Source organism: Pyxicephalus adspersus, chromosome 4 (genome assembly GCF_032062135.1).
Source record: "Pyxicephalus adspersus chromosome 4, UCB_Pads_2.0, whole genome shotgun sequence".
Classification (NCBI taxonomy): Eukaryota; Metazoa; Chordata; class Amphibia; order Anura; family Pyxicephalidae; genus Pyxicephalus; species Pyxicephalus adspersus.
In genome coordinates, this window is record NC_092861.1 from 137891019 (window position 1) to 137917999 (window position 26981).

A 26981-nucleotide genomic window follows, 5' to 3' on the forward strand; every position below is an offset into this window, starting at 1 on the left:
ACTGGGAATGGTAGATTTTAGGGATTAACCTTAGGAATGGTATCAAGGAGGTTACGTGTTAGGCCCCGGCCTCCATGTCTTCATTTGTATCTTCAATTCATTGGGCCCTAAAAACCTTCATCTTCTGTAGACCCAAAATGCAGGCAGTGAAGGAACCTGTACCATGGCATCCCACAATGTATAAGTACAAATGGTCAATATGGTGCATTGTAATGAAAGGCTGCCCGATGGAACCCTCCTTAACACATGAAAATGAAAGCATTTTAACACATGCATGCTGTGAATGACAATTGTATCTGTGATCAGGAGACAGCAGGCTCAATTCATGCAGCTTTATCAAAGGGCTAGGGATCATTTTCTTCTTCTTCATAACTTTTAAGACTTATTGAAATTAGGGGTTCAATTATAAAACATATGTATACACATTTAGAAAACACAGATATAGCTTAATAACTTTTCCACAAAACAAAAAAAATCAGCACTCCAAAGAGTTTTTTGATGGAAAAGAGGAAGTGCTGTGATAGTCATGGTCATGTGACCTGTCAAAAAGAAATGACTGTCTCATCTTCAATCATGCATGGGGATCCAGAGAAAGAGCTTTGTGAATGGAAGATGGAAGAATACAACATAAAGGAGAGCAGACAGCTATATGCTGTCTCCTGTGACTTTTTTTATTTTCAAAAGCATATTTATTCTGGTGTGTTCGTTTTGTGAATTGAGCCTAAGGGTGTGTGCAGTCAGCAGGAGCTTAGTTGAAATGGAGAAACAGCAGCCACTTAAGATCCCAAGGCTTTGGTTACACTGGCCATGAGGTTGTGGTGCAAGTACAGTTTCGTCATGCTAGGATGCATGTTTCTCATGCATGTTTCTCCAAGCAGTGGCCCCATAGAGAAGGAATGAAGGCGGCAGTGATCAGTGCCACTCAATGCCCGCTGTCAAGTGTGCCGATGCTGGTTTTATAAGAACCAGTGCTGCAGTGCAAGTGACTGAGCTGCCAGATGCTGGGAGCCGCATAGGATCGCTCAATCCCAAGGCAGGTGGGAATCTGCCCTAGAGCAGAGTATGTAAAGCTAAATAAAGACATTCTAATCTATTGTATAGATAAACATTCCTATATATGGTAAATAATGACTACATACAGGTAGTCCCTGGGTTATGGACATTCAACATACGGACGACTCCTAGATACGAACAGGGCTTCTCTGCTGGTTCCTGTGTGGGACAGAGGTTTGATACAAGGCGGAGGGCGGTTTGCATGACTTGCAGAAGAAATCTTTTGCTAAACACAGCTGAGGTTGTGGATGATCTTAAGGACTGAGCTCTTTCTGCAGCCTCTTGCAACTCTTTAATGACCAAGACAAACTGCAGTTTTTTCTTTTTGCATATCAAAGCACAGCTTGCTCCAGACGTTAATGAATGTCTAGGCTCCATAAAGTTTGTTTTTTTTTTTTCTTTGTTTTTTGTGATTAGCTTACAGTGAGGATTTTATACAGTAACTGACACCATGCTGCCTAATAATATATTGAGCATGCATTTATTAAAATAATGTGCTTGTTCCCACTTACATACAAATTCAACTTAAGAACAAATCTACAGTCCATATCTTGTATGTAACCCGGGGACTACCCGTATATAATGACTACATACTTAGATCCCAATTGTGACCGGTTCACTTTAAACAGTTAGGGTTATGTCATTTGATGTAACTCCCCTCTGCGCCAAGTGTGGCCAGCACAGATGCAATCTGTCTGGCATTTCCAATGAACAGATTCCAGACAAGCTTATGACTTAGAGGTGAAGTTAAAAATAGTTCCCAGAAAGTTCAAACTATCGTGTTAAATAAAGTGTGTGCATATTTCATTCTGAACTTTAACCACTAGAGGGGGTGTAATGCAGCAGAGAAAAGTACAAGAGGCAACACACAGAAGGCTTACAATTTAAAGCAAGAAGTATTTGGCAAGTATTTAAAGCAAGAAGGATCTCACTTCTAAACCCCACATTTATCTCATACCATAAACCTATAGGTGACACCATCCTAATTGTTTATTGGGAGGCCAGGACTGCTTGAAAGTGTAAAACGAAGTGTAAAATGAAAAACTTTAAGCCAAGTAATTAGGTTTATTCTTTATAAAGAAGGGAAATTATCTATCCCTTCTGCAACTACCAACTCCGCTTGCAAAATTTTATTATTTAAGCACATTCTGTTTAAATTGTGATATACCCCTGTATCCTTGTAGACAAGAAGCTACTAAATGTACTCAAAAATATCATAGAGATCATAGAGGTGGCTTTCCAATAAAAGGACTACCACAACAGTATTAAATGTTTGGAAACCTATAGCATTCATTTTATATTGCACTGCCTTTTCACAATCAGCGAATACCTAATAAAAGGTGGGAAACCAGGAACAGCACAAGGACAATTTGTAAACATTTTCCATAAAAATAATGAACATTAGACATAAAGACATTTCTGTGCAGACATGGGAAGTGCAGGCGATGGTTGAAACAAAATCAGGTCAGGGACTGTAAAGTTTAACACGGAACAACTGCCGCTATTCTCCATTCCACATGTATCAAAGTCCTATGGCTCATACGCGCTCTGAAGTTGATGTGAAAAGGGTGGATGCCCACGTCCTATGTTTGCACATTTGTGCAGTGGTAGTATTGTGAAAAGATTGCATTCTTCCGGCAGCGAACGTTTTTTTTGCCATGGCAACTGCTGAATCTCTACCCTGCTGCTCTTGACCTAATGCTCCTTTTTTGAAGTGCAGGAAAATGGTCTCAGGGTCAGGAAAAACAAAGATTTAATGCAAATGCAGATATAAAAAGTGATATATAAAAATAAATGATCTAAAAATCACAAAAAAAATGTTCAATGTCTATAACTTTCATAATCACTGTACAGAAGACAATAAAAGCTTTTCATATTGTTGATTTAGACCTATTAACAGCCTTATGGCAATTACAATGAATGTGCTGTACTATGTACTTAAACCAGAGTGTTGGATGTGAGTGGCTTATACCATGATGACAGTCACCCCCGTCTATGAAAGAGCAAATGAAGGACCAATATTATTCTTTTTGTGTAACCTGTTACATAAATATTTACTATAAAACAATAAGAGGACCCTTCCAGTCAAAAAAAAAAAAATTATATATATAAAATTATAAAGTAATAATAGCTGATGGCTAATAGCTGATGTTAATCTTTTTGCAAACAATGATGTTAATTCATGGTGCAGCACTGTCACATGAAGCATTGCCACATCATTTTAAAGATTCTCGGACATGCGTAGAAGGAGCAGTCAAGAGCATCTGGGGATGCGGGACGTAGGTATCCCAGAACGCTTTGCGCCCCCATTCATTCTTGATTGCCTAAGTTATCGAGACTTAAGGGGACATTGCTGCACCCTTTTTTTTTTTTTTTTTTTTAGGGTGTAGCACTTAAAAATAAAACACAAACAGAATTTTTACCTTAAACAAAAGAGTTGTCTAACTTTTTATGTAAAGTGAAAATTCTGAGCTTAGGTACGCTTGAAGCAATGAGTAATTTGTGCCTCTCAGGTCAGTTTAGGTGACACCAATGATCTTTAGGCTACTGTAAGGGTCACATTCTTCCCAATAGCCAGCAATGTAAGAGGCATTCATCCAATGACCACTATGCCAATATACTGTGAGCTGTGGAGAAAGAAAATGTAGCAGGGTTCCCTAAAGAGATCCTGAAAGTTATTTCAATGGTAAAAAAGTTGAGAAAGGTTGGAAAGGTCCTGTATCTATACCCAGTCCCATGCCCAGAGATACCCAAGCAATAACAAGTTGACAAAACCATTGATTACCTTAAACAGATGCTGTATTCCGGGTAAAATATACTTCTGTATTGGAGCCAGGTGTACTGGTCATTTTCAGTCTTCTCTGTCATTAATTGACTTACTGAGAAAAGTTGAAAAGAATTAAACCTTCTAACGGACACTTTCTGAATGTTCTCTTCTTGTACGGGTTTCTTTCTTAGTGCCTAGTTAAAAGAAAGAAAAAAAATGTAAGGATATGAAAGAAAAGAAAGTGTTTAGTTTATATCCATTATCTTTCAGGAAACAAAGGTCTATTTAAAAAGAAGTAAATAGAAGAAGTATAGTAGGGACATTACATTGTGAGCTCCTTTGAGGGAAAGTTATAATGGCGCTATATAAATACTGTCTAATAATAATATTAATAATAAAAAGTAAATCTGACATTTACTATACAGTGTTCAACCCAGAAATTGTTTTAAGCTGGGTGGAAGGAAATTGTAGGTGGGTGGCAACCCCTGTATTGTGACCCAACTCTTCAGTAATCACCCAAAAACAGCCGGGTAGTTACTGAAAAGTGTCGGGTGGTGCGCCAGGATAACAAAGGCTGGGAAGAACACTATATATAATAATTATATATGTGGTGAAGAATCTTCCAGGTCCGTATGTTTCAATTGCAGTGATTGATTTTCCACCAGGGAATGTTTCAGTGCGCAGGAAGATGGGCATTCTTTGCATGTCACCTGATCTCACAAATGTGCAGTGTAAGACTGGGTGACATAGGAAAAAAAGACGGAAAAGAAGATGATGGCGCTCAGTGTCCATCCCAAACTGGAACAAAGAATGAAGACTGGATGGCACAGAACTGAGTCAGGATCACAGAGGGATAGACAGTTTTCAACCTCTAGGTGTTTTATTTTACAATTTTTATGATCATTCTATTTTAATGGCTTTCTGGCTAAGCCAATAGCTTCTGTGCATTTAGAGTTACAGACCTAGAATGCACACACAGGTCAAAAATTCCAAAAGAGGTGCCTCTCATGGGAGACTACGGTCCTGATTTAATAAAGCTCTCCCAGGCTGGAGAAGATATACTTTCATCAGTGAAGCTGGGTGATCCAGCAAACCTGGAATGAATCTGGTCCAGGACTGAAAACATTTGCCAACAAGTAGCAAATGACTTTTAGGAAATCTATTCCATTTCAGGTTTGCTGGATCACCCAGCTTCAATGATGAAAATCTATCTTCTCTAGCCTTGGAGAGTTTTAATAAATCAGGCCCTATATCTATAGATAACAGGTAGACTTTAACATTCTGGCCTCCAATACCCAAAGATTATACAGGCTTTAATTTAAAGAATAGCAAACATGTATTACTGCAACATTTGTAGAAATCAGTCTGTACTGAGTTCATAAAAGCACAGACCTCAGTGATACAATAACTATAATATAAAGTAACATATCCACTTACAGCTTCTTTATCTAATGCTACTTGAGATCAACAGGACCGGTTTCTGCATCTTACATTTACACAGGAATGATCATTGAGCTTTTCCATCAGCGGCTGCAGAGTATGAATTGAAAAGGCACATTAAGAAGCCATTATGACACGATTCTCTCCCGACTCCATGCTATGTGAACAAATGTGCTGCATAATGGCCTATAACCCAAACCAGACAATGCCAAGAGCAAAGCAACATATAGCAGAATACTAAACAGTCACTCCGGGAAATCATAGATGGATAGAAAAAACACACACATTGTACTTATAGATCTGAGCTGCTTGTTCCATGCCTTTTATACCGGGGAGTAACAGCCTGCTCAACATCCGCAGCAAAACATAACACCAAGTCATTATTAACAGATATGGAAGGGCAATTTTTATAAAATATTTGGATAAAGGAAAGGGTTGGGGACTTTGTCAATTTTTGTTTTTACCGATGTCTGCATTCCCGTCAGGAGATTCACCCCATTTCTTTTTTTACATAAAGCAGAACTAAATCCGCGTGACTCACCAATTCCTGTTCCATCGCATAGAGCCGCCATCTTCCTTCTTTTCTTCTTCCTCGAAAAGATTCTTGGCCATCCCACAGATGTGGGAGAGTTTATTCATTCCCAGCATGTACAAGGGAAGCAGGGATTGCTGGGTTTATTTGGCCACCATCTATGAGCTGGGCAGTGTTCTCCCATGGCCCTTTTAGCTGGGCGCACCACCCAACACTTTTCAGTAACCACCCGGCTGTTTTTAGGTGGTTACTGAAGTTTTGAGTGACAATACAGGGGCTGCCACAAGCCTACAATTTATTTTCACCAGGCTTTAAAAAATTTCTGGGTTGAACACTGGCTGGGTATGCAGCTCCAGAGAACATCAGTGAACAGACAACCAAGCGGCATTTCAGACCCCCAGTGGGGCCACAGCGTTCTGCCACAGGCCTAACTGTGGTCCTAACCACTTCAATGAAATGAATGGGAGAGGTTGGGAATCATATTTTGCAGGCAGCTACAGCTGCACTTTAGGCCATGAGGCTGAAGATTTTTGCTGTGGCCATGGGTGAATATTGGGTGCAGGTTGCTGCAGAAAACTGCTTCTGTGTGGCCGGAAAGCTGCCACCTGCACAGTTGTACACCGCAAGTGTGAAAGGGCTCTAACCCCATATAGTGTCCCTGATCTTCAACATTGCAATGTGGGTTAAACATCCTGGAGTAGAGTACTTCTATGTCCACATCCCATCCTTATGCCCTAGATGCTGCCCGCCTGCATGAAAAGCAATAACTTGAAGCTGAACTCCAGCCTTGCCTTCAGTCATACATAGCTGTACAGCCTCATCTCCTGCACTGAAATTGCTGACTGTGATGTTACTGCACACTTTGGTTTTCTCACTATGAGCATTAGAATCTGCAACAAGTCAGGTAGAGCCCCCTTAATTTCATGGCTGGAGGACATCTAGTATCATGTAGCCGATCCTCAGCTCCCCCAGCCCTGTCCTTTAAACTTTTAGTTTTTCACTTCTTTTCAATTTATAGGTTACAATTAGATACATTGGTGGAAATGCCAACCACCCCCCTTTCATACACCTCTACAATCTCCTCCAACTTCACCAATAGCACAGAACTATGGTAACAGATACAGAAGATGTGAGCGCTATGTGAATAAAGTGCAACTCTGCACAGACACCTAGAATACACAGGGACTGACTAGTGCGTTTCATTGGCAAGAAACAAACTTTAAAAGCAGAATTTAGTTTCAAATAATTTTGCATTTCAATATAAAACAACCCCTGGCCATGAATCTGCATCAGTCACATGCAAGGGAATTCATTTTTATTTCAATTCAAGCAAATGATTACAATGTATTAAATCTGTATTCTGTTGATTGAGATTCTGGATTATGTGATTGGGGTTGCATTGTGCAATGAGCAATTTGTGACTCTCAGATCAGTTTATTGATATCAATGATCTGGTGATGTGTAGGGGGGCATTCTAAAAATATGAAAATTGAAAATAGACCAGTTCTCTATTGCAGTGAGGAGAGTCGAAGTCTCTTCTGCAAAACAATAAACTTACCTGCCTGTTCACAATTATTTTTAACTAAACTCACCTCTCCTCGCTCCCTCACCTCTCCTCTTCCAGGTTCAGGGTCTTCCGCTCTTATGATTGTCCAGGTTGGAACTCTATGACTTACTCGATTGTGCATGGAAGTTCAACAGTCAGGAAGTCAGCTATGCCGGGATGATAGAATGAGCTGTACATGAGCAGATCAGTGCACATTATACAGAAGATTGTGTACACGAGTTTGTTTTATGCAGAAGAGACATTGCCTGCATCCTCTGCAATAAAGATCCTCCCTGATTACATTTTATATTTCCAATCCAGTCATTGCAGTAATATGACGCTGAGTGGAAACAGAGGTGTAATTCTGGGTTCAGAGCCCAATAGTAATGGTAACACCGGGGGCTGTCTGTTCAAAATCAGCACCAAACATGAAGAAGGCCCAGGGGGTCCTATGGTGACACGTAGGAAAAAAAGTCAACATTTAGCCCATCCTATCAACAGGCTCCATTGTGGGCCCCCAGAATAAGGCTGAAGGGTTTTTAGCCAACATTTGTCCTGAAGATCAGTGGCATGGGTACTGAAAATGTGTAGGTTGTCCCCCTGGGCTCCCAGCCACAGGTCCGTGAGATTCCCCCTTGGGCTCTTAGACACAGGTATGAGTTGCCCCCTCGGGCTCCCAGCCACGGGTCCTCGAGATGCCCCCTTGGTAAATTCCCCCTTGGGCCCTAAGACACAGGTCCGCGAGATGCCCCCTTGAGCTCCCAGCCATAGGTACGCGAGTTGCCCCCTTGGGCTGTCAGACCAAGGTCCGCGAGATGCCCTTTTGGGCCCTCAGACACAGGTCCGTGAGATGTCCCCTTGGGCTCTCAGACACAGGTCCACGAGATGCCCCCTTGGGAAATTCCCCCTTGGGCTCTCAGACACAGGTTTGCGAGATGCCCCCTTGGGCTGTCAGACACAGGTCCGCGAGATGCCCTTTTGGGAACTCAGACACAGGTCCGCGAGATGCCCCCTTGGGCTCTCAGACACAGGTCCATGAGATGCCCCCTTGGGAAATTCCCCTTTGGGCTCTCAGAGACAGGTACACGAGATGCCCCCTTGGGCCCCCAGCCACAGGTACACGAGTTGCCCCCTTGGGCTCTCAGACACAGGTCCGCAAGATGCCCCCTTGGGCTGTCAGACACAGGTCTGTGAGATGCCCCCTTGGGCTCCCAGCCACAGGTACGCAAGATGCCCTCTTGGGCTGTCAGACACAGGTCCGTGAGATGCCCTCTTGGGAAATTCCCCCTTGGGCTCTGAGACACAGGTCTGTGAGATGCCCCTTGGGAAATTCCCCCTTGGGCTCCCAGCCACAGGTACTCGAGTTGCCCCCTTGGGCCCTCAGGCACAGGTCTGGGAGATGCACTCTTGGGAAATTACCCCTTGGGCTCCCAGCCACAGGTCCGTGGGATACCCTCTTGGGCTGTCAGACACAGGTCCGCGAGATGCCCCCACCCCTCTTTCCTATGGGGACACTTTTTTCTCCTGCCCCCCCAGTTTCAAGTCCAAGTTGCCCTCTGGTCCTCTCACCCACAGGTCTGAGTTGCCCCATAAGTCTCACCTGTCCCAGCAGCCTCCAGCGGGCTCTTGCAGCACCTGCTCTGACTTTAGTAGCAGCATTCTCCTCTGCACTCCGCCTGGTGTCTGTGCAGCTCTGTTCAGCATGCAGCCGGTCCCCTCCATCCTCCCTCTCACCCTCCATGTCACCCGACAACGACTTTTGTTTTTAATTCTGCCCGCCCGCCTGTCAAATTATCCTTAGCCTTTTCCGAAACAAATAACACGCGAGCCGGTCTAGGCCGCGCCCCTTGCTCCCATCAACCAATCACATGTCTAGCATTCATTCTTTCCGGAAGATGAAAGCTGGGCGCGGTGGAACGTCATAGTTGTGCGCCAGGTGACTTACGCACGTGTTGTGTTTAGCGGCGGAGCGCTAGCGGTACCGGTTGTGACCGGGGGGCTTCCTGCATAAGGTCGGGGTGCAGATGTAGGGCATAGGTGTAGCTGGCCAGGTTTTATATACCCCAATGAAGTTTCATGTATCTTCCAGTCTGGCAATGTTTAATACCTGGCTGTAATGGTAGCCAGGTGTCTTCCATACCTTTGAGTATTTGCCCCGTGCATGGTTGTTGTTATTATTAATATTATTAATAAACAGTATTTTTATAGCGCCAACATATTATGCAGTGCTGTACATTAGATTATGGTTACAAATAACAGATACAGAGAATGACACAGGAGGAGGAGAGGACCCTGCCCTGAAGAGCTTACAATCTCGGAGGTGGGGGAAGTGACACACAATAGGAGGAGAGATATGTAGTGATGGGAAGTAGTGAAGGTTTAAGAGACAGAAGAAGATGGTAGGTTTGAAAAGATGGGATTTCAGTGATATTTCCAATGGGCAGAAAGTAGGAGCAAGCCCAATAGTAGGAAAAAAACCATTCCAGAGAGTCGGGGCAGCTCTAGAAAAGTCTTGGAGCCGTGCGTGTGATGAGGTTATGAGTGAAGAAGTCATTAGGAGGTTATCAGAGATTGTCTTTAGTTGCTTGTGTTGGGTTGTTGTGAGAGGAACCCTGAGACCAGAAAGACAGCCAAACATTTTCTTTTTTTTTTTTTTTTTTTGCTTTGTTTGTGATTAACTCACAGTGAGGATTTTATACAGTAACTGACAGCATGCTGCCTAATACTATGTTAAGACAAACATCTGTCCTAATTGCATTTATTAAAATAATGTACCTGTTCTGACTTACATACAAATTCAACTTAACAAACCTACAGTCCCTATCTCAAAAGTAACCCTGGGACTACCTGTAATGTAAACATTATCAATGTACAATAAATTATTGTATTATTTAGTTGTAATTGAATAGTCTGGATAGTTGTTGTTGTCTTATTTGGGTTTTCCCGTCAGCCTTGTGTAGTGAGGAATCTATGGTGATAAACAGCTGAACTTCTTCAGTTGTTACAATGGGTGCACACTTGACTACAGGCCCTTTCTGCTTCCCACATCCAAGCATAAAGCAAAATGACTGGTCACACTGAATCTGTATCCAGGTCAAATATTTATTGATCCATATCAGGCACACTCGACTGTCCCGTTTTTTTGAAACCGTCTTTTGAAACCCTCACTAGTTCCCACCACAACATATCTCCCCTCCTCCCTTTTGAAGGTGGGGAAATCACAGAACCCATTATGGCACTGGATCCTTGTTAATGGCTATCCCTACAGGTTTCCTTCAACAGCAACTTGTACTGAAAGTCCTTCTGAAAAATGTTAATTGCCTGGTTGTATCTGCCTTTGACACTATACTATCTAAGAGAAATTCTCTAAAAGGTCTTCAATAAAGTTGACAAAATGCTGCTAGGTTAAGGTGCATTGTCGTCATCCGTAAACAAGTTTTTCAAGTTGTAGCTGTTTGGTATGTGATATGTTAGTGCTATAAAAATCCTGTTTATTAGTATTAATAATATTAAAATGGTCCTATGATACTTACCTCATCATTATTTTGCCGTCATCCGAATGAATGGGCTTCCAGAGCCTGGTGAATCTTTAAAGGGACCTTAAGAAATAATTTTCCAATAGTTTGTAATTGTAGAAACCAAACGACCATATCATAAATACACCTAAACCATTAAATTATTAAGTTATCTTTGTCACATTTATTCTGTGAAACATCAGTTCCTATAGGTCAGTGTCAGTGTCCCCAGTCAGTTTAACGGTACCAATTTTTTGGCTATGTGTAAGCGTGACATTCTTCCCACTGGCCAGCAAAGTAAGAAGTATTCTTCCCACTGACCACCACACTAATGTACTGTGAGCTGTGGATAAAGTAGTAATAGCTGTGGTTCCCCAAAGACCTGAAAGTTATTTCAAGGTTCCCCAATGTTAAAATGGTTTAGAAAGTCTGGTATAGGTAGTAAAACTGTTGGATTCCTAGAAATGACAATTACAGTAAGAGCAGCTTACGTTATCTTCATCACTATCTGACATTGCATGCTGAAAATCCCCCAACCAATATTTTCCTAATAGACCAGTTGAATTACATGATTGTATTGTTTTGGCTAACAAGAAAATGTTTTAGCCATTAATTACCACAGTATATCTTTAGCGATGGAAGTTTTTAGCGCCCATGGGGCATTTGGGTGTTAAGGCAGCCACCTAATTGAATCTGCCTACCACACCAAAATGCATGTTCCATTTCCAGAGTCATACTGCAGTCCATTTGCAAGGTGCACTGGGATATCGTTCAGAATAAATTGCATTGCACTGATGTGTAACGCCCTGTATTGTGTAAACCCTTACATGAAACAAAGCTATCTTATTGGAATAATATCTTACATTAATTTTTTTTCTTTTAGTTATATCACAGCATATGATAATCATTCAAATCCTTCTCTTCTCCTAAAGGAGTTTAGGGTCTAACATTTCTACCACCTCCATGCATGTTCCATACCCAGGTAATCTACTAATATATATACAGTAGAACCTTAGTTATCCAGCATCCCATGGGAATGGCCGATTCTGGATAAGTGTAAATTCCATTTAGCTGAGGTTACTATGAAACTGAGGTTTCTCAGCCGTTCAGCACTAGACTTGAATTAGTAGACTTGTCACCATGAGCCGTCATCGAGGTTTCCCTTTTCATGACCAATCACTGAGTGGAGCAGTCGGCGGAGCTCTGCTCTCCTGACAGCTCCGTTTTCCTGATTGTTCCCGCAGCCCTAGCGGAGTTGTGGTATGTGTTCTTGGATGCAGAACACATGCCACAGTTCCTTTTAGGGCTGCAGGAGCAATCAAGAAAGCAGAGCTGTTGGTTTCCGGGTATCTCAATTTTCCGGTTACCTGAGTTCCAGATAAATAGGGTTCTACTGTATATATTTAGGATGTTGGGAAAAAAAACTGCAAGTTTGAGAGTATCATACAATCTCCATACAGATAGTTTGCCAGATAAGAATAAATTCCAGGACAACAGGCTAAAGCACCAACCACCAGGCTACAACGTAGCCAAGTAGATATGATTTTATCTACTTATTTAATACCACCAAAACGTGTCACAATCCAGTTTGCATTGCATGCATTCTATTGGGTTTTCACTGATGTCAGTAAAAATGCATGTGCCTGAGAACAGATGGGTTAGAATTCTAAGATAGTGGGATTTGTGTCATGCCTGTGCCCATTACCTTATTGATGCGAATGGAGAATAGGAGGGCCACACACCTCATGTGAATGATAACTGAGTGCATGCAAACCTAAGTTTTTTTTTGTTTTCACAGAATAAACTAGTGTCTAGCAGAGCCCTTAAAAATTCTGCACTCACTGGTACACTTAATGATGACATCTAGTATTCTAATTCATTTCTGCCTGGTTAGGTTCTGTTGAGTCACTTGGAAGTTGGAGATGAAAATGCAATGAAATGAAAGTTGGGTTGTGTATCAGAGCAGCAGTGTTGCATCTTGGAAAATGGCCACAATGGAAGACTTTTCAAAAACAAGTTTATCTTGCATCTTTTACAAAGTGCTGCACATCGTATTTAGGGATTCGCCCATACAGGAGTCTGCACACCTGGCAGGTTTGTACCAAAATATATATTGTATAAACAAGTAGTGAACCACAGTTTCTCTCTCAGATATATGTTACATTCCTACCTATATGTCGTAGCAGGTTTGTCTCTGGGTTCTTTTAGAGCTCCCTAGGAAATCAAGAAACCAGAGCTTCACTATTTGCCTGGCTCCTTATGCATCCTAATAGTGGCCTATCCCTGATTATATATCACTCCATTGTGCTCTGCAAAAGAAGATATAATTGCTGTATTCTCTCTTCTGGTTATCAAGGCTTCTTTAGATTCAGAGAAAAAACAATGGCAGAAATCATCTGTGCAATACAAAGATTTAGCAGCATTTTTCAAGAAAAGGCTTGACAAGATTCATCTTGCTACTGCAAAACCAGAATTGGAAATGGTGAGTAAAACTTAAAATATGTACATGTGTAAATATTTTTCTGGGTTTTTGTTGTGGTAGGTGCTTTGTGAATGACACTGTACAATCTGTTTTTTTTCATTTGGGATATAAACAAGGTTTTACTGACCTATCTAGCTGCAGGCACAGTGGAGTAAAATATTCCATAGTTTATAACAGAAATACTGAAGTTAATTCTATTCTGAGAACCTCAGTTTATTGCTCTCTGAATCCCAGAAGTAATTTGTCAGTCTCCCATCTTTCATATCTCTAAAGTAAAAACAGTTCAGGAATTCTTGGTCAGGGGATGCATTATGCATTGAACTGTTGAGTGAATGATTTCTATGCTTCTGTTGTAAATTTTAAGAATGGATTCCTCCTCAGTGCCTGAAGCTACAGATTCAGGAAGATTGTGTTTTAAATTCCATTTAATGCTGGTTAAGAATAAGTAAATAGTTGAATGTCTATAGCTTGGTCACACATGCAACTCCACATATATTTTATTTTACAGATGTGAAATTATTTTTTAAACTGTTCCAGCACAAATCAAAGCAATGATTAGGATCAGAAAGAAGTAACTGTTCCACAAATCATACCACATCGCAATTGTCACTCAAAGGGGAAGAAACTTACTCTTTAGTGACATCATGATGCCAGAACCAACCCACCCCCAGGCTCAGACCTGTGATCGGAGAGTGTTCGGGTTGTGTCCAAAGACGCAACCCGCCCACCACCCTGAGCCTGCGATCTGTACGGGGGATGTGGTCCGTGGCTCTGGCCGGTGCATCCCCCCAGTGGGGTCCTTCCCCTGACCCCATTCGGGGGTGCACTGACCAGAGCCATGGACCACCAAAATGTTCTCAAGGACCACCAGTTCCTGGTCTAGGGCACTGCTTCCTCTATTAGTCCCAAGAGATTTGCATGGTATTTGTTGATGTTACTTCAGTATTACTCACAGCTGAAAGCTCTGAGGAAGCAAAGCTCTGCCTCTAACGAAATGGCCATTTCCATGCAGAGAGTCTGTTCAGAATAAAGCATTGGTAAGGCAGTAATGGAGAAGAAATCAGACCACAGGCAATACTGGTTACTAGTCCTCTTACCTTCTGCCCACTTCCAGAGTTTATTTCTTCTTTAACATATTGTATATACGTTGTCACTATAAAACGAATTGTAATGTTACCATCTTTTTATTCACAGATTACTCATGAGGATTATGTATATTTTGAAGAGGCCAACTGTGTATATCGCTTTCAGAAAACTATTGGTAATAAATGTTTTAATGTATTTGATTTTACAGTCAACATGTACACAAAATAAAATGTTACGTCACTCCTATTCTTGTCTAGTACCACCAAATATAAGTAAGCTTGTGGTCAAAAAGGAAGAAAGAACAGTGTTCAATAAAAACAGTCAACAATCATTTTTCTTTATGAATTTTATTATGAGAATATAATTCCTTTTGCTGGTACAACTTCAAGAAGCAGTGTTTACAGCAACATTTAATAAAATCCTTTACTGCATTTTTCATAAAGAAACAATCCTTGGACGGCTAAGGCTTATTGTTTCGAAGATGCATTTGGTGCTTATGATCTTTGAGATGCAGCATGCCTCCTTGGCTCCACTATCTGTTCATTTTACTGTCAGCAGCTCAGTATCATCACAATTAAATCCTCTGCTTTTTTAAAGACATACATCTCAACTTCACCTACTAGATAGTTATGTTCATGTAAAATCTACAGCATTAGTAGGAATCAAACGACCTGGAGCTGGTGGAATGCTAGAATTCACAAAGCTCCTTACTTTACAGAATCCTCCCATAGATCAGCCATGACAAAAAAATTGATTGCAGTTTATTTGTACAGATTGACTGCATTGTTCACTGACCCAAACACATGGTAAAGTATTTTCTGTACATTTTTACATTGCAGGTGAAGACAGCCTAGAAATGTTGTTCTCTCCTGAAGATGCTGGGCTACATGATAGTTTGATTCAGTGTATCCGGGTTTCACCGCAGCAAACTTTTGTGGCAGTTGGCCTTAAAGGCTTTAATTGTGAAGACTCAGAATGCTATGTTGTGAATCTGGAAAGCGCTCCAAAAATAGTACACAAAATATCAAATATATTCAGATTTGGTAAGTCAGTTGGTGTGCTTTCATCAATTTGCAAAAATATTTGTATGTTTAATCATCTTTTAAATCCTTTATTGCTGTAGCCTTTCTGTAAACCAGCAAGGTTACCAGTCATCCTTTTCTACCAGTAGTGAAGTATGAGAAGTAGAAAAGAGCAGGTCGAGTTCTAGATAAGTTGTGACGTCAATACTTATAACAAATATAGCACCCTAAATTATCCGATTCTCAGATACAACTATCATTATGACATATTTCTTGTCAACTCTTTTTGCAGTCGACATTGGTGTATCACTGTACTAAAAACTAACTTTGACCTATTATTTTTTTTTTTCTTTCTACAAAACTTCAAATGTGCTCTAAAGCAGCGGTCACCAACCATTGGGTTGTGTCTCTGGGAGAGTGAGCAGGTTCTTGCATAATGACGTCACTCGGGGGAGTTTCTTCCCCTTTGAGTGACACACGGCTCCCCAGGCATGTGTGCCTTGGAGCCACAGGTTGCTGACTGGCATTAGGTCGGATTAGCCAGGGGACGTTAGGCCTAAACGAACTACTGGCTAGGCCGTATCTGAGTATACACATTGTAATAGTACTTTTTTTTCTTGCAGAGTGGGTTAATGACCGTGTTCTGTTTCACACAAAATTGGAGAACCTTCAGTGCCGTTCTGTGTTTTTGACAGATTTCAGTGATGAAAGAACTACTAAGCTTGTTTACATGGAACAAGATCCCAGGTAACCCCAGATTTTTACAGGGTGCAGTTCTAGTTAGAGGATTTTAAATTTGTTTGACTTAAGTGAGATATCTTGTGTATTGGTTTATGGTATGACTACTTTTAGCCAAGTATGTCTCTCTTATGATGGTCTCACTATGTTACTTAAAGCTCCAGTTCCCTGCTTTGAAAAAAGCCCCTTCAGTAGAACCAAAATTACCTTGCTTACCTTATTCTTGATCCACAATTGTTTCTCATCGTCTGGTTAAGGAGGTGTCACTGGTTAAAAAACGGTCAGGATGTCTTGGGAGACAACACTGAAGGTCAGGCAAACTGAACTCTATCAAAGAGAAACCAAAAAAAGCTTTTAATGGTAACAAATGATAATACAGACACTTTGTGCCATCTCCTATGCTGATTTTTTTAAATTGTCCGACAAGTTCTTCAGTTTTAATTTACAGTTTTTAAGGGTAAAAAAGTACTCTGATATCAATTCACTTGTTTGATTCAGATATAGAATATTTCAAAATACACCTAGAAAGTCCTGTCGTGCAGGTGATGCAAAGGTCCTATTAAGTTAAGAAATATGTTCCTTTTCCCTATACCCCTATCCCGCTTCACTGCAGCTCACAGTAAGGGGGGTCAGCAACAGAAGCAGTACTGCCATAGTGCAGAGGCAGAGTTAGGTGTGACCAGCTTCAGACTTGTACATCAGCAGTGATAATCTTAATAAAGATTTCCCATGCAATGTTTCTGTTGTATAATCTCTCAATTTATTTTACATTATTAGGTTTTTTGTCGATCTCTACCTGACCAGAGACCACAGCTTCCTCACTATCAACAGTAACAGTAAAACCACCTCAGAGGTCTGGCTAGTAGACTGTAATTGTCCTCTTCAACCCCCTGTACTGGTCCAGCAACGAGTTCCAGGCATGATTTACCATGTGGAACACAGTAATGGGTATCTCTATATTCTGACAACTCAAGGAGAGCCTGCAGAGTACAAGGTAGACAGCTTTTGTAGTTTTAGAAGGATGTTAAGTAAATAGGGGAGGCCGTGTTAAAGAAGTTAAAAATAAATCAGAGATCTAGTCCACACTTCCTAAATGACAAGTATAGTCATATAGGCAGCCTGTAGTAAGCCCCTTTTCTTTTTTTGTACATACACAAAAGTTACATATTTGTAAGACAATGGTGAAATTGTTTCTGTAGATGTTGGCCACATATGGTCTCAAGTGGCCATGTCTGGCTTGCTGCATTTTTGGCACAAGAACTTGCTTTATTTTCCTACTGAATTCACTTTAGTAAGATTTTGCAGGGTGTAATATGAACTATGCATTTGGTGACAGATCCTTCTGTGAGATTCCTTCTGGCCTTTCAGCAGGTGAAGTCAGGTAAATGTCTGCACCCCTGATTTGGAAACTTGCATTTCAATGACTCCGAAAGCATTGATGCCCTTGGATCAACATACCTATGCAACTAGGGATTTTAAAACCGTTAGGTGATGGTAACCTATTTAACATAACATATTTTTTTTCAGTAGATGTGTAACACTTGAGCAAATAAAATACATTAATAAATGCAGATCAAGTGAAACCAATATGGTTTTCTTTTTTTAATGCTTTCACCTAAAAAAAAACAGCCTTTGCCACAGTGCTCAACTTTAATCTGGAGCTGCCCCACCACCACCACTTCCAAATCAAAAGATGGCCATCATCAACCAACCTATTTCTTGTAAAACCAAGGCTGTCATGGTCCTGTCTCCTGGGAAAGTGTTATCATGTAGCCTGGACCTACACTACTCTGCACTAGTTTATTGACTAGTTGAAGTATTTGCATTCGAGTCTTACTATGTTCTTCATGAATAAGCACTGACTATTCCTTCCTCCTGTTGTTGATACAGTTAATGAAGGCTTCTGTCAAAAGCTCTATAAACCAGTGGAAGCCAATTTATCACGTAAAGCCGCATTCCCGATTGGTAGACATGGAAATTATAAAGGATCACTGTGTTATGCTCCTGAAAAAACACAATGAGCTTCATATGGATGTGACTCTATTATCCAGTGAGTTGCTTTGTCACTCTTTGAAGGTAGGTTTTATCTTTGGGGCCAATACAATATATAACCAAGCAGATGCCGTTCACTTCTTATGTTTAAGATTTTTAAATTTGCTTTAGTTTGTATTTCAATTTATCTACTCTTACACAATGTTTCTACATACAGAACAACTATGTGTGCCAGAGGAGAACTGTTTTTCTCTACAGTATAAAAGCAACATTATAGATCTTGTTCTTTCCCCAGTCTGTAACCAGGGAGTAAAATAAGAAAAATTTGGCTGTGCCCATCTCTCTGTCATGTTGCTTTCTATCAGCATGTTCCATGTTAACACATATGTATTGCAGAATAGCTATTGGCTCTTTGTGCTGTTTCTTCCTTTCTAAGTTCTTCTGTACAGGACCAACAAGATGATTATATGGAGGTAAACACAGGTACTTTTACTGGTTTCATTTAATAATGTATTAATAAATACAGAACTGCATTGTTTGTGTGTTTATTACCTGTATGGGTAATTTAGAAAATTCTCAACAGTTGGTGCCAGAAGGGGTTCTAGACACCCCGTTGGAGCAGGTTAATCATCAGATTAATCCCATCTTGAATTTATTGGATTTCTGCACCATTGGACCAACCTGTTGGATATACCAACTATTGCAGTGGAATCAGACATCACAGACATGCTAGTAGAGAAGATCTTGTCCTGGGCAGAGTTTCTTGTTCCAACCTCCAATTCCAGGCATGTACAGTTGTACCTCAACTGGCAGCACCTGGACCCAGGACAGTGGTCACATCTGGAGGTGTTCCGGGACCTGTGGCACAGAAAATGTTGACCTATTTAGGTGCATGAATCCTATGGCAGAAGCAGTCAATGATCTTGTGGCTCTCTGGGATTAGTATATCCTCATTTTGGTACATAAAATTCACCCCGAGCCACACTTGGGAATACCGCCAGGGGGGTTAAGGCTTTGTTCACACAACTAATTTCTGTTGTTGGAAGCAATCTTTTGTAATTCTTTCCAATGACAGATGAACAAACAATAAAACATTCTGTTCAATGTACAGGGAAGGGGTAGGAAGAACCAGCAGGACCCTGTTTTGCTGACCTCCATTGACATGCAGAGTGGTCGTTCATTGATCCGCCAGGACAGATCAGTAAACAATGTCGGGAGACCACTGTCCACCACTGTCATATTTTCCCCCAAGACAAGCAGGATAGTTAGTCTTGGACAACATAAATCTGAGGTAGGTACTAAGGCACACGTTAGACTTTTGTCATGGAAAGGATTTTTCATGATCCTTTCCAACGACAAAAGACTGAAAGATGTATGAACTAGCGCTGTACATACTGTACCGTTCTGCTCTATGGAGAGGGGAGAACAAGCGAGCGGCATCCCCCTGTGCTATAACCCCTTCATCCGCCAGGACATATCTATGAACTATGTTGGATGGCCGCTGTACACGTCAGATGCTTATTTAGGCCCAGTGGTGAGAATTTGATTTATTACAGTTCTGTCCTGTCTTAGGCTACATACATACGTCAGATGATTCTTGTCTGATTATAGCTTCAGGGCTTTTATTGGACGAGAATCATCTGACATACGTAGCCTAGAATCATCTGTACATAGCCTAAGACCGGACAGAACTGTAATACATCAAATCCTCACCACTGGGCCTAAATAAGCATCAAGAATGCATTTTAGGGTTAGGTTAGGGGTTATCATTGGTGAGGTGAAGGTTATGTGTTAATACATATTGTTATAATAAAGCCACTGAGCCTAAAGCAACAACGCCCAGCTCCATAATCTGACTCCAACTTTTGGGTAGAATATAGACTGGTAAAAGCTGTAACCATATCTACTTAATGTCACAACTCAAGTGGAGAGTGCCATTTACATTTCTTAAATTCAGGTTGGAAGCGATAATATCTACAGGTATACTTTACTTTAAAAGTGCACTTATCTTCAGGTCTTAATTAGACTAAAATAACAGCTAGTGTACAAATCAAAGTTGCACAATTATATATAACATATTAGTATATGTGCAGATGTAGGATTTAAAGAATTCAACATTGATACTTTTAGTAATTTTGGTTTCAGGCTTAGTTGTTCTTTAAAGTTTGCTAAAGCATCCTGAGAGTAGAGAAACTTATTCTGTATTCATGCTGTCCAGTAGTTTCTCACCCAGAATGGGGAAGGCTGTGTTATTTATGCTCAGAATTGTCTCAGGATCACTGTCTGTTCCAGGGCATGAACCCTAGCAAGTCATGCTTTCTGTATTCAATTTTTGACAGGATGGCACTTTGGTGCCAGTTACCATTTTCTATAAAGGTGGTGATAAGCTGACACAGAGACCACTTCTAGTCCATGTGTACGGAGCCTATGGAATGGATTTAAACATGAATTTTAAAGCTGAGAACAAATTGCTGGTTGAAGATGGCTGGATATTAGCTTATTGTCATGTGAGGTAATGCCTGCACGCTAAAACTAAATGTTTTACTTCTGCAAATATCTCTAAAGAAGCCCATTGTATTAGCTCATTTATGACCAATATGTGTCTTCTTTAGAAGGTTGCCTGACTATAGGTTGGCAAATCCCAACACAAAAAGTCAGTTGGCATTATAATTCCAATTCCTGAGAAAATGTGAATCCAGTAGCAAATCCATTTATTTTGGTTATTGTTTATAAAGCTTCTATGACAAGGTATGCTTAAATTAGATTGCCCTCTTGGAATAATCACCATTTGCTCACACACTTGCCTTGCTTTTAGATCACTTTAAGATTCACTTCAAGGTCTATATGTGCATATATTGGCGACTAACAATCCAACATTCAAATCTGTGATTTGGCTCTAAATCTCTGCACTCCACTCATTCCCTCGACCTCTTCCTAGGCTGGGCAGAATGCAGAACTATCCACTGAGGCTTATTGCAGAAAACAGCATCATAAAAAGAAATAGCTAGGAGTGTGATCCACTAAAAAAAATAATATATTGCCTGGCACATTATAGCAGACGATCACCCACACCACTGGTTGGAGAATCATTTGAAATGGCCAAATATAGTAGATTGGAGTGTTCTCAGCTTCAAAGAAATAATATAAGCTTCCCTGTTTACATGAGCTTTAAAGACTCCTATGTTAAAATTGAAGGAAGGTCCTTTTATTTTATTCCCTACCATAGGAGCCGCTGGCCACTTGCTGATTGCTTTTTCACGGGCTCCACAGGCATAGCTCCAGATATTACAGGTGTCTTTTTTTAACTAGTTGCTTAGCTTTTATTATAACCCCTACCCCCAGCTGCTGAAAGGAAGGATGAGCAGATTACCCTACATCATTATATGTTGGTGAAGGCATGCTTACCAGAACTACATAACCCAAAAGCCCTTTCTCTACATGCATTGTATGGGCAGTCTATGAGGAGTCAAACCATTGCTTTACTAGGAAATACATGTTTGTGTGAATGTGGAGAGGGGCAGGTATAGGTGGAGTTCTGTAGCCTAGAAGAAAAAAAGTTAGGGCTGACAATGTTACCTTGGAGTTCAGTGTAGCTGAGGCAGGGTAGTTTGCTAATTTTGGGAAGTTAGAAGGTCACTGTATTTGTGGCAGAATCCCCAAATATTTTTCCATAGCTACAGCATTGTAAAGAGATTAAATACAGAGAAATGTCTATGCACTGTATAAGCATTGCAATTATTTTGTTGTCCTCTTGCAGAGGTGGTGGTGAACTCGGTTGCAGCTGGCATAAACAGGGAATTTTGAACAGAAAGCCCAATGGTTTTCATGATCTGAAGGCCTGTATAAAGCACATTCACCAACTTGGATTTTCCCAACCTTGTTATACAGCAATTATGGCTGCCAGTGCTGGAGGAGTTGTGGCTGGAGCTCTTGCCAATTGTGATCCTGGGCTTTTCAAAGCAATGATCCTGGAGGTATTAAACAGACATCATACATTAGCAGTGCTGCCTTAATGCTATCAGTTCCTAAAGAATCCTCATTAGTACCACAGTGATACAGGGATTCACTTTAATTTACTAAGCAACTGTGTATGATCAAGGGCCCTATATGTTTTTATACCATCTGGTGTCTAGTGATAAAATAATTCACATTTTTTTTCAATTAATTTTTTTTTTTAACTATTTGCTAAGAATTAACCAAAAGGTGCATTTCATATTTTTAGTGCTACAGGGCAGTGAATATACACCAAAATCAACCTGCTAGTCAGGAGACTGTCAGTGGAGTCTTAGGATATAGAGAGTAAACTACTGATAGACAGATAAAACTAAAAAATAGCATTTTTTTCTATTTTTTAATATTTTTACTTTGTTTTTTTGCAGGCCCCTTTTCTTGATGTTCTGAACACAATGATGGACTCATCGTTACCGTTAACTCTAGAAGAGGAGGAGGAATGGGGTAGTCCAGCTTGTAACCAAGAACATTACAGATCTATAAAGTCCTATTGTCCTTACCAGAATATCAGACCCCAGGTAGGACCAGGTGTTAGCCTTCCCATAGATTTTATCAAAAGATGACACATGCAACCCTATCTGCTCCCCTCTCCCTGTGCTGGAGAGCTTGCAAATTTATTTCAGTGGAAAGGGAAGGGAAAGGGAGAGATCTGAAGTGACACTGCTTGCCTTTTGCCAAGGGAGACATTAGAAGGAGTTTTCCTATCAATTATCCTAATTTTCTTATTTATTGAGTTTTATATCTATGGAGCTCTTTAGAATCCACTGAATTTCCTGGGGTTGTAGCCACAACTGCATGGGTGCTGCCTTTTAGGTTGAGGGAGGATGGGCTGGATGTCATTTACCCATGAAGTTCAGCAACTGCTATTGGACTCAATTGACATTCTATAGGTAGAATAATTTGTTGGGAGGGGTAGGAATATTGTAGCAAAAGCTTCCTTTGTTTTAGAAAGCGTAGGCATATAAAAAAATAATGTCCAGCATGATATGTAATTATTCATTTTCAGATTTATCCATCGGTTCTGATCACAGCTTATGAAAATGACCAGCGCATTCCCTTAAAAGGCTTAGTGAGATATATCGAGAAACTTAGAACAGCTGCAAAGCAATACCTCCAAACTTCTGGCTTGCCAGGTATTTTCTTACATTATTAAATATCAGCCTGTATATTTCACCTGTACTTTCATTTTATTTTCTAAGTTTTATTTGTAACCTTTCACTCCTGGATTCTCTAATTTATCTTGCTTGTGGTAGCTGAGCCCACATTTTTGAGATAATATTTCCCTTCTACGTACAACACATAGGAGTAGACCTTATGGCAATGGCAATTCCTAACAACTTTACCTAAATTTGAATAGCATTGTGTAGACCGCCTAATAAGCCATGCCCACTGCAAAAAAAGAATTCTGCAATTCTGCAGTACAGAATTGTGGCTGCTTATAAAAACTACAGGTGGATATTTGCCTTTGTCAGCACATCAGAGGAGGGGTTCTTTGTAAAAGTGAACTCCTGGCAGTTATAAAAAGAGAACATGATTTTCAATGTGATGAGGAAAGTCTGGAGCAAAGTAACACAAAGCCTAAAAGTATTTTATTTGGAGGTATTTCATACAAGCCAACTTTTTTCATACTATTTACCCTTGGTACTTTTAAATGGTGAAGTGTTTTGGGGCCCAGAGCCAGAACAAATCTAAAGTTTGACAGATGGTCTGTTTCAGACAAGGTGTTTTATATTTTAAATTATACTTTTAAAAACAGGATGTTTGCTAGAACTTTAGTTAATCCACCCACAGTGTTACACAAGGATCTTTGTTTTTATATCATTTGATTTCAGATTCTAGAATGCCCAATATTCTGCTTGATGTCTATCCTGGTGGAAGCCATTGTGACTCCTTGCCTTGGGAGGAATCTTTGCAGAAGGTAAATGAAAAAGAACTAACCTGTTATATTGGCCCTTGTATATATCCAGCATTGCAAATGTAGCACAAAACCCTTCTGTTCTCTGTAGTAATTATAATTGTATTATGTTTTGATTATATTCTCTAGGTGTCAATGCATCTGTCCTTTCTATACAAGGAGCTGAACCTAAATAAAAGTAATCTGCAAAGATAACCCATTACATGTGTTCCAATAGGTATTGGGTCAGGCTTTGGTACTATCAATGTTTTTTTAAATAAACTTTTTTTTATAAAAGAAGATTATTGCTTGTGTGTATTACAGGCTGTATGCTTTCAGAACAACCACATTCTTGCCCTAGCACACTTACTCAGCACCTTTGGTTTTTTGTGGCTTGTTAGCACTATCTGGACCTTTCTTATAAACTGACTGTCCTTAGTAAATGTTTGCCTTTTTTATCTACATGAATCAACAAGTGTAAAAGGTGAGCAGCCCTTATGTGTTCTAACTGTTAGTGCTATTGTGGGTAATGAGGTGTAAAGGCCAAAGTACAATTGTCTGTAATAGAAACATAAGCTAAATTAAAGCTGAATTCTTCTTGGATATCTAAAAGCACTTTGAGAATGTTATGGCCTACCTTGCATGAATATGGAATGCATTTTAATAGTGCTTCCATTACTTAATATACTCAGTTTTTTATTATTTGCTTTCCATAGCTTTCTTTTCTTTAATTTCTGTTTCTTACTGTTTGTAAGACCAGTGGTTGTCATGCCCTGTCCTTCCCAAGGCCAGCGATCTTTAACTGCCCCAGTGAAGTCCTTTTACATGAGTAGCAATGTAATTATGATGCTTCTTGCTGTAGTAGGTGGACTCGGGCTGCTCCAGTTACTAGCCTTTCCTGGCTACTGTAGTATGTATTAGGCATTTGACACGTCAAGGGACTCCCAGTCTCTCCTGCCCATCCACACCTGTCAGGTTTCATTGGCAGGTTATGCAAACTGTAAATGCCCATACTTCCACCTACTATATTGCTAATGTCCGATTCATAATTGGACAGTTTACGTGGAATAAGCAGTGGATGTGACATTGAGTTGCCTCAATGATCCCTCCTACCCATGGTCTGACATAGCAGATTTCTCTCTAGGCCTAGTTAGCTGGGCGCACCACCTGCCACTTTTCAGCCACCTGGCTGGTTTTAGGTGATTACTAAAAAGTTAGGTCACAATACCGGGGCACTGAACAGCTGGGGCATAGAACAAAGATGACAGATAAAATGGGACATACCAAGGGGGTGGGCAGAAAGTTAGAGCAAAGTGTGGGGGAGGGGAGTGGATAGCCAACAGAATTACAAAGATTACCGGATTCCTATGGCAACAACAACGTAGAAATCTAAATTTGTCATGTGTTTCCCTGCCCACTTTTTGACCACTCGCCCACCCAGCTTAAATTGTTTTAGGAACAGAATAGTTGCACTTTGAAACAGAACTGATGACATCACAGCTTTTTAAAATAGATACAGTACCAAGTAAATAAATTGAAAGAATAACATGAATATTGGTGTTAACAAAACATTTTATTTTCTGCCCAACAGTTTCATGAAAATCATTTTTTATGGCATTAAAAAATTGTATTTAGAACTTTTCAGCATAACTTTCTACAGACTGCATGGAAAAGCTATACCATATAATAAAGTTTCTGCTCCTTAGCAATTCTTGTACAGTAAATTGAAGGCACTGGAATAACAAGCCTTTTCTGATATGAAGCAACTGTTTTTGAACTCCTCCTTGTTGTGCAGGGGTTTGTTGGTCTTGTACTCGAGTATAATTCCTTCCCCACGCTGTGTGCTGATGTTTTCTGTGTTAACACTTTTACCGTTGTTGGCTGATATTGTACTTAACCTGATCTTTGCTTGTGCAGGAATATCTTTCACTTTATTTTTAATATCCACTGATGTTGGTGCACCAAAGTTTAGCACCACCATAAAGACCTTGTTCAAACCATCTATTTCTCTTACATATGCAAAGATATTGGGGTCATGAAATGCATAACACATCCATCCCCTGTGAAGGGGCAGCTCACCCTTTCGGAGGTTTAATATATCCCGATACAGGTTAAGAGTGGAGTTCGCTTCCTGCATTTGAACCTACAAAACATACAGACAGTATTATTATTATAGCTTTATTAATTTTAAGATGTGACATTTGAAAAACCAGTACCACGATCCCCTTCTGCTTTGTACTTCTGTAAACTGCTGTTTCATAAATCAGTGACCAAATGCAGTAATCTGAACCATGGAGGGTCTATAGGTGGAATTTATTCGTCCCCCTAAGCTTTTATTTTAGAACTACAAATCAGTTTGCCCTTATGTTGTGATGAGGATAGACTGGGGTAAAGCAAAAAAAGAACTAGGAGAGATGACACCACCACAAACAAGAGATTTTTTAGGAACATTTAAAATTCTATTCTTGGAGTCATTGAGGGACAAAGGAATTCGATACCTTCAGGAAGATTGGACACTGGCAAGATTGGACACATTTAAAACAGCAGAGTTGCTGGCAAGACATCCATTCTCTAAAGACACTCAGAAATCAGAGGCATTATGGTAGAAGGAGTGGTCAACCTGGGCCAGCCTACAAGTCTTTTGTTAGCCAGTGTCCAGTCCTCCTGAAGTAGATAGTATAACACAAAGGCATCTTTATCATGTGTCCCCAGATGATCAATAACATCCTTTGCTTTGTCAGTCTACAGCAGGATTTTGGATCTGAGTGCATTTCTTGCACATTATTTCTTGTACTTGAAGTCTTTAGAGAGATAAAACACATAGGAAATGAGCATGTATTGCAGCAATGTCCTGCATTTGTTTTTATTTTTTATGTCCTGATATATACTTTAACCACCTGGGC

The 26981-nt window shown here is 40.3% G+C and overlaps 3 protein-coding genes across 3 annotated transcripts in view; 1 reads left to right on the forward strand and 2 right to left on the reverse strand.

Annotated features, from left to right (window-relative positions):
* Positions 1 to 9163, reverse strand: part of CAMKMT (calmodulin-lysine N-methyltransferase) — a 237781-nt gene extending 228618 nt beyond the window's left edge. Inside the window, exons 1-2 of the mRNA XM_072409769.1 lie at positions 8939 to 9163; positions 3839 to 4014 (exon numbers count right to left, since the gene is read on the reverse strand). Coding sequence (XP_072265870.1) covers positions 3839 to 4014; positions 8939 to 9079 — 317 coding nt within the window. The 5' untranslated portion in view covers positions 9080 to 9163. The remainder of the gene's footprint in view (positions 1 to 3838; positions 4015 to 8938) is intronic.
* Positions 9164 to 10038: 875 nt separating this feature from the next.
* Positions 10039 to 24378, forward strand: PREPL (prolyl endopeptidase like). The gene is made up of 14 exons (XM_072409771.1): positions 10039 to 11835; positions 12748 to 12947; positions 13210 to 13335; positions 14530 to 14596; positions 15261 to 15464; positions 16067 to 16190; positions 16959 to 17175; positions 18072 to 18257; positions 20513 to 20685; positions 21931 to 22147; positions 22553 to 22702; positions 23191 to 23317; positions 24017 to 24102; positions 24229 to 24378. Exons 2-14 carry the CDS (start codon positions 12792 to 12794, stop codon positions 24292 to 24294), a joined length of 1899 nt encoding a protein of 632 aa, XP_072265872.1. The 5' UTR covers positions 10039 to 11835; positions 12748 to 12791; the 3' UTR covers positions 24295 to 24378.
* A 1254-nt stretch (positions 24379 to 25632) lies between these two features.
* SLC3A1 (solute carrier family 3 member 1) overlaps positions 25633 to 26981 on the reverse strand; it is a 14906-nt gene continuing 13557 nt past the window's right edge. The window contains exon 10 of the mRNA XM_072409770.1: positions 25633 to 26221. Coding sequence (XP_072265871.1) covers positions 25781 to 26221 — 441 coding nt within the window. The 3' untranslated portion in view covers positions 25633 to 25780. The remainder of the gene's footprint in view (positions 26222 to 26981) is intronic.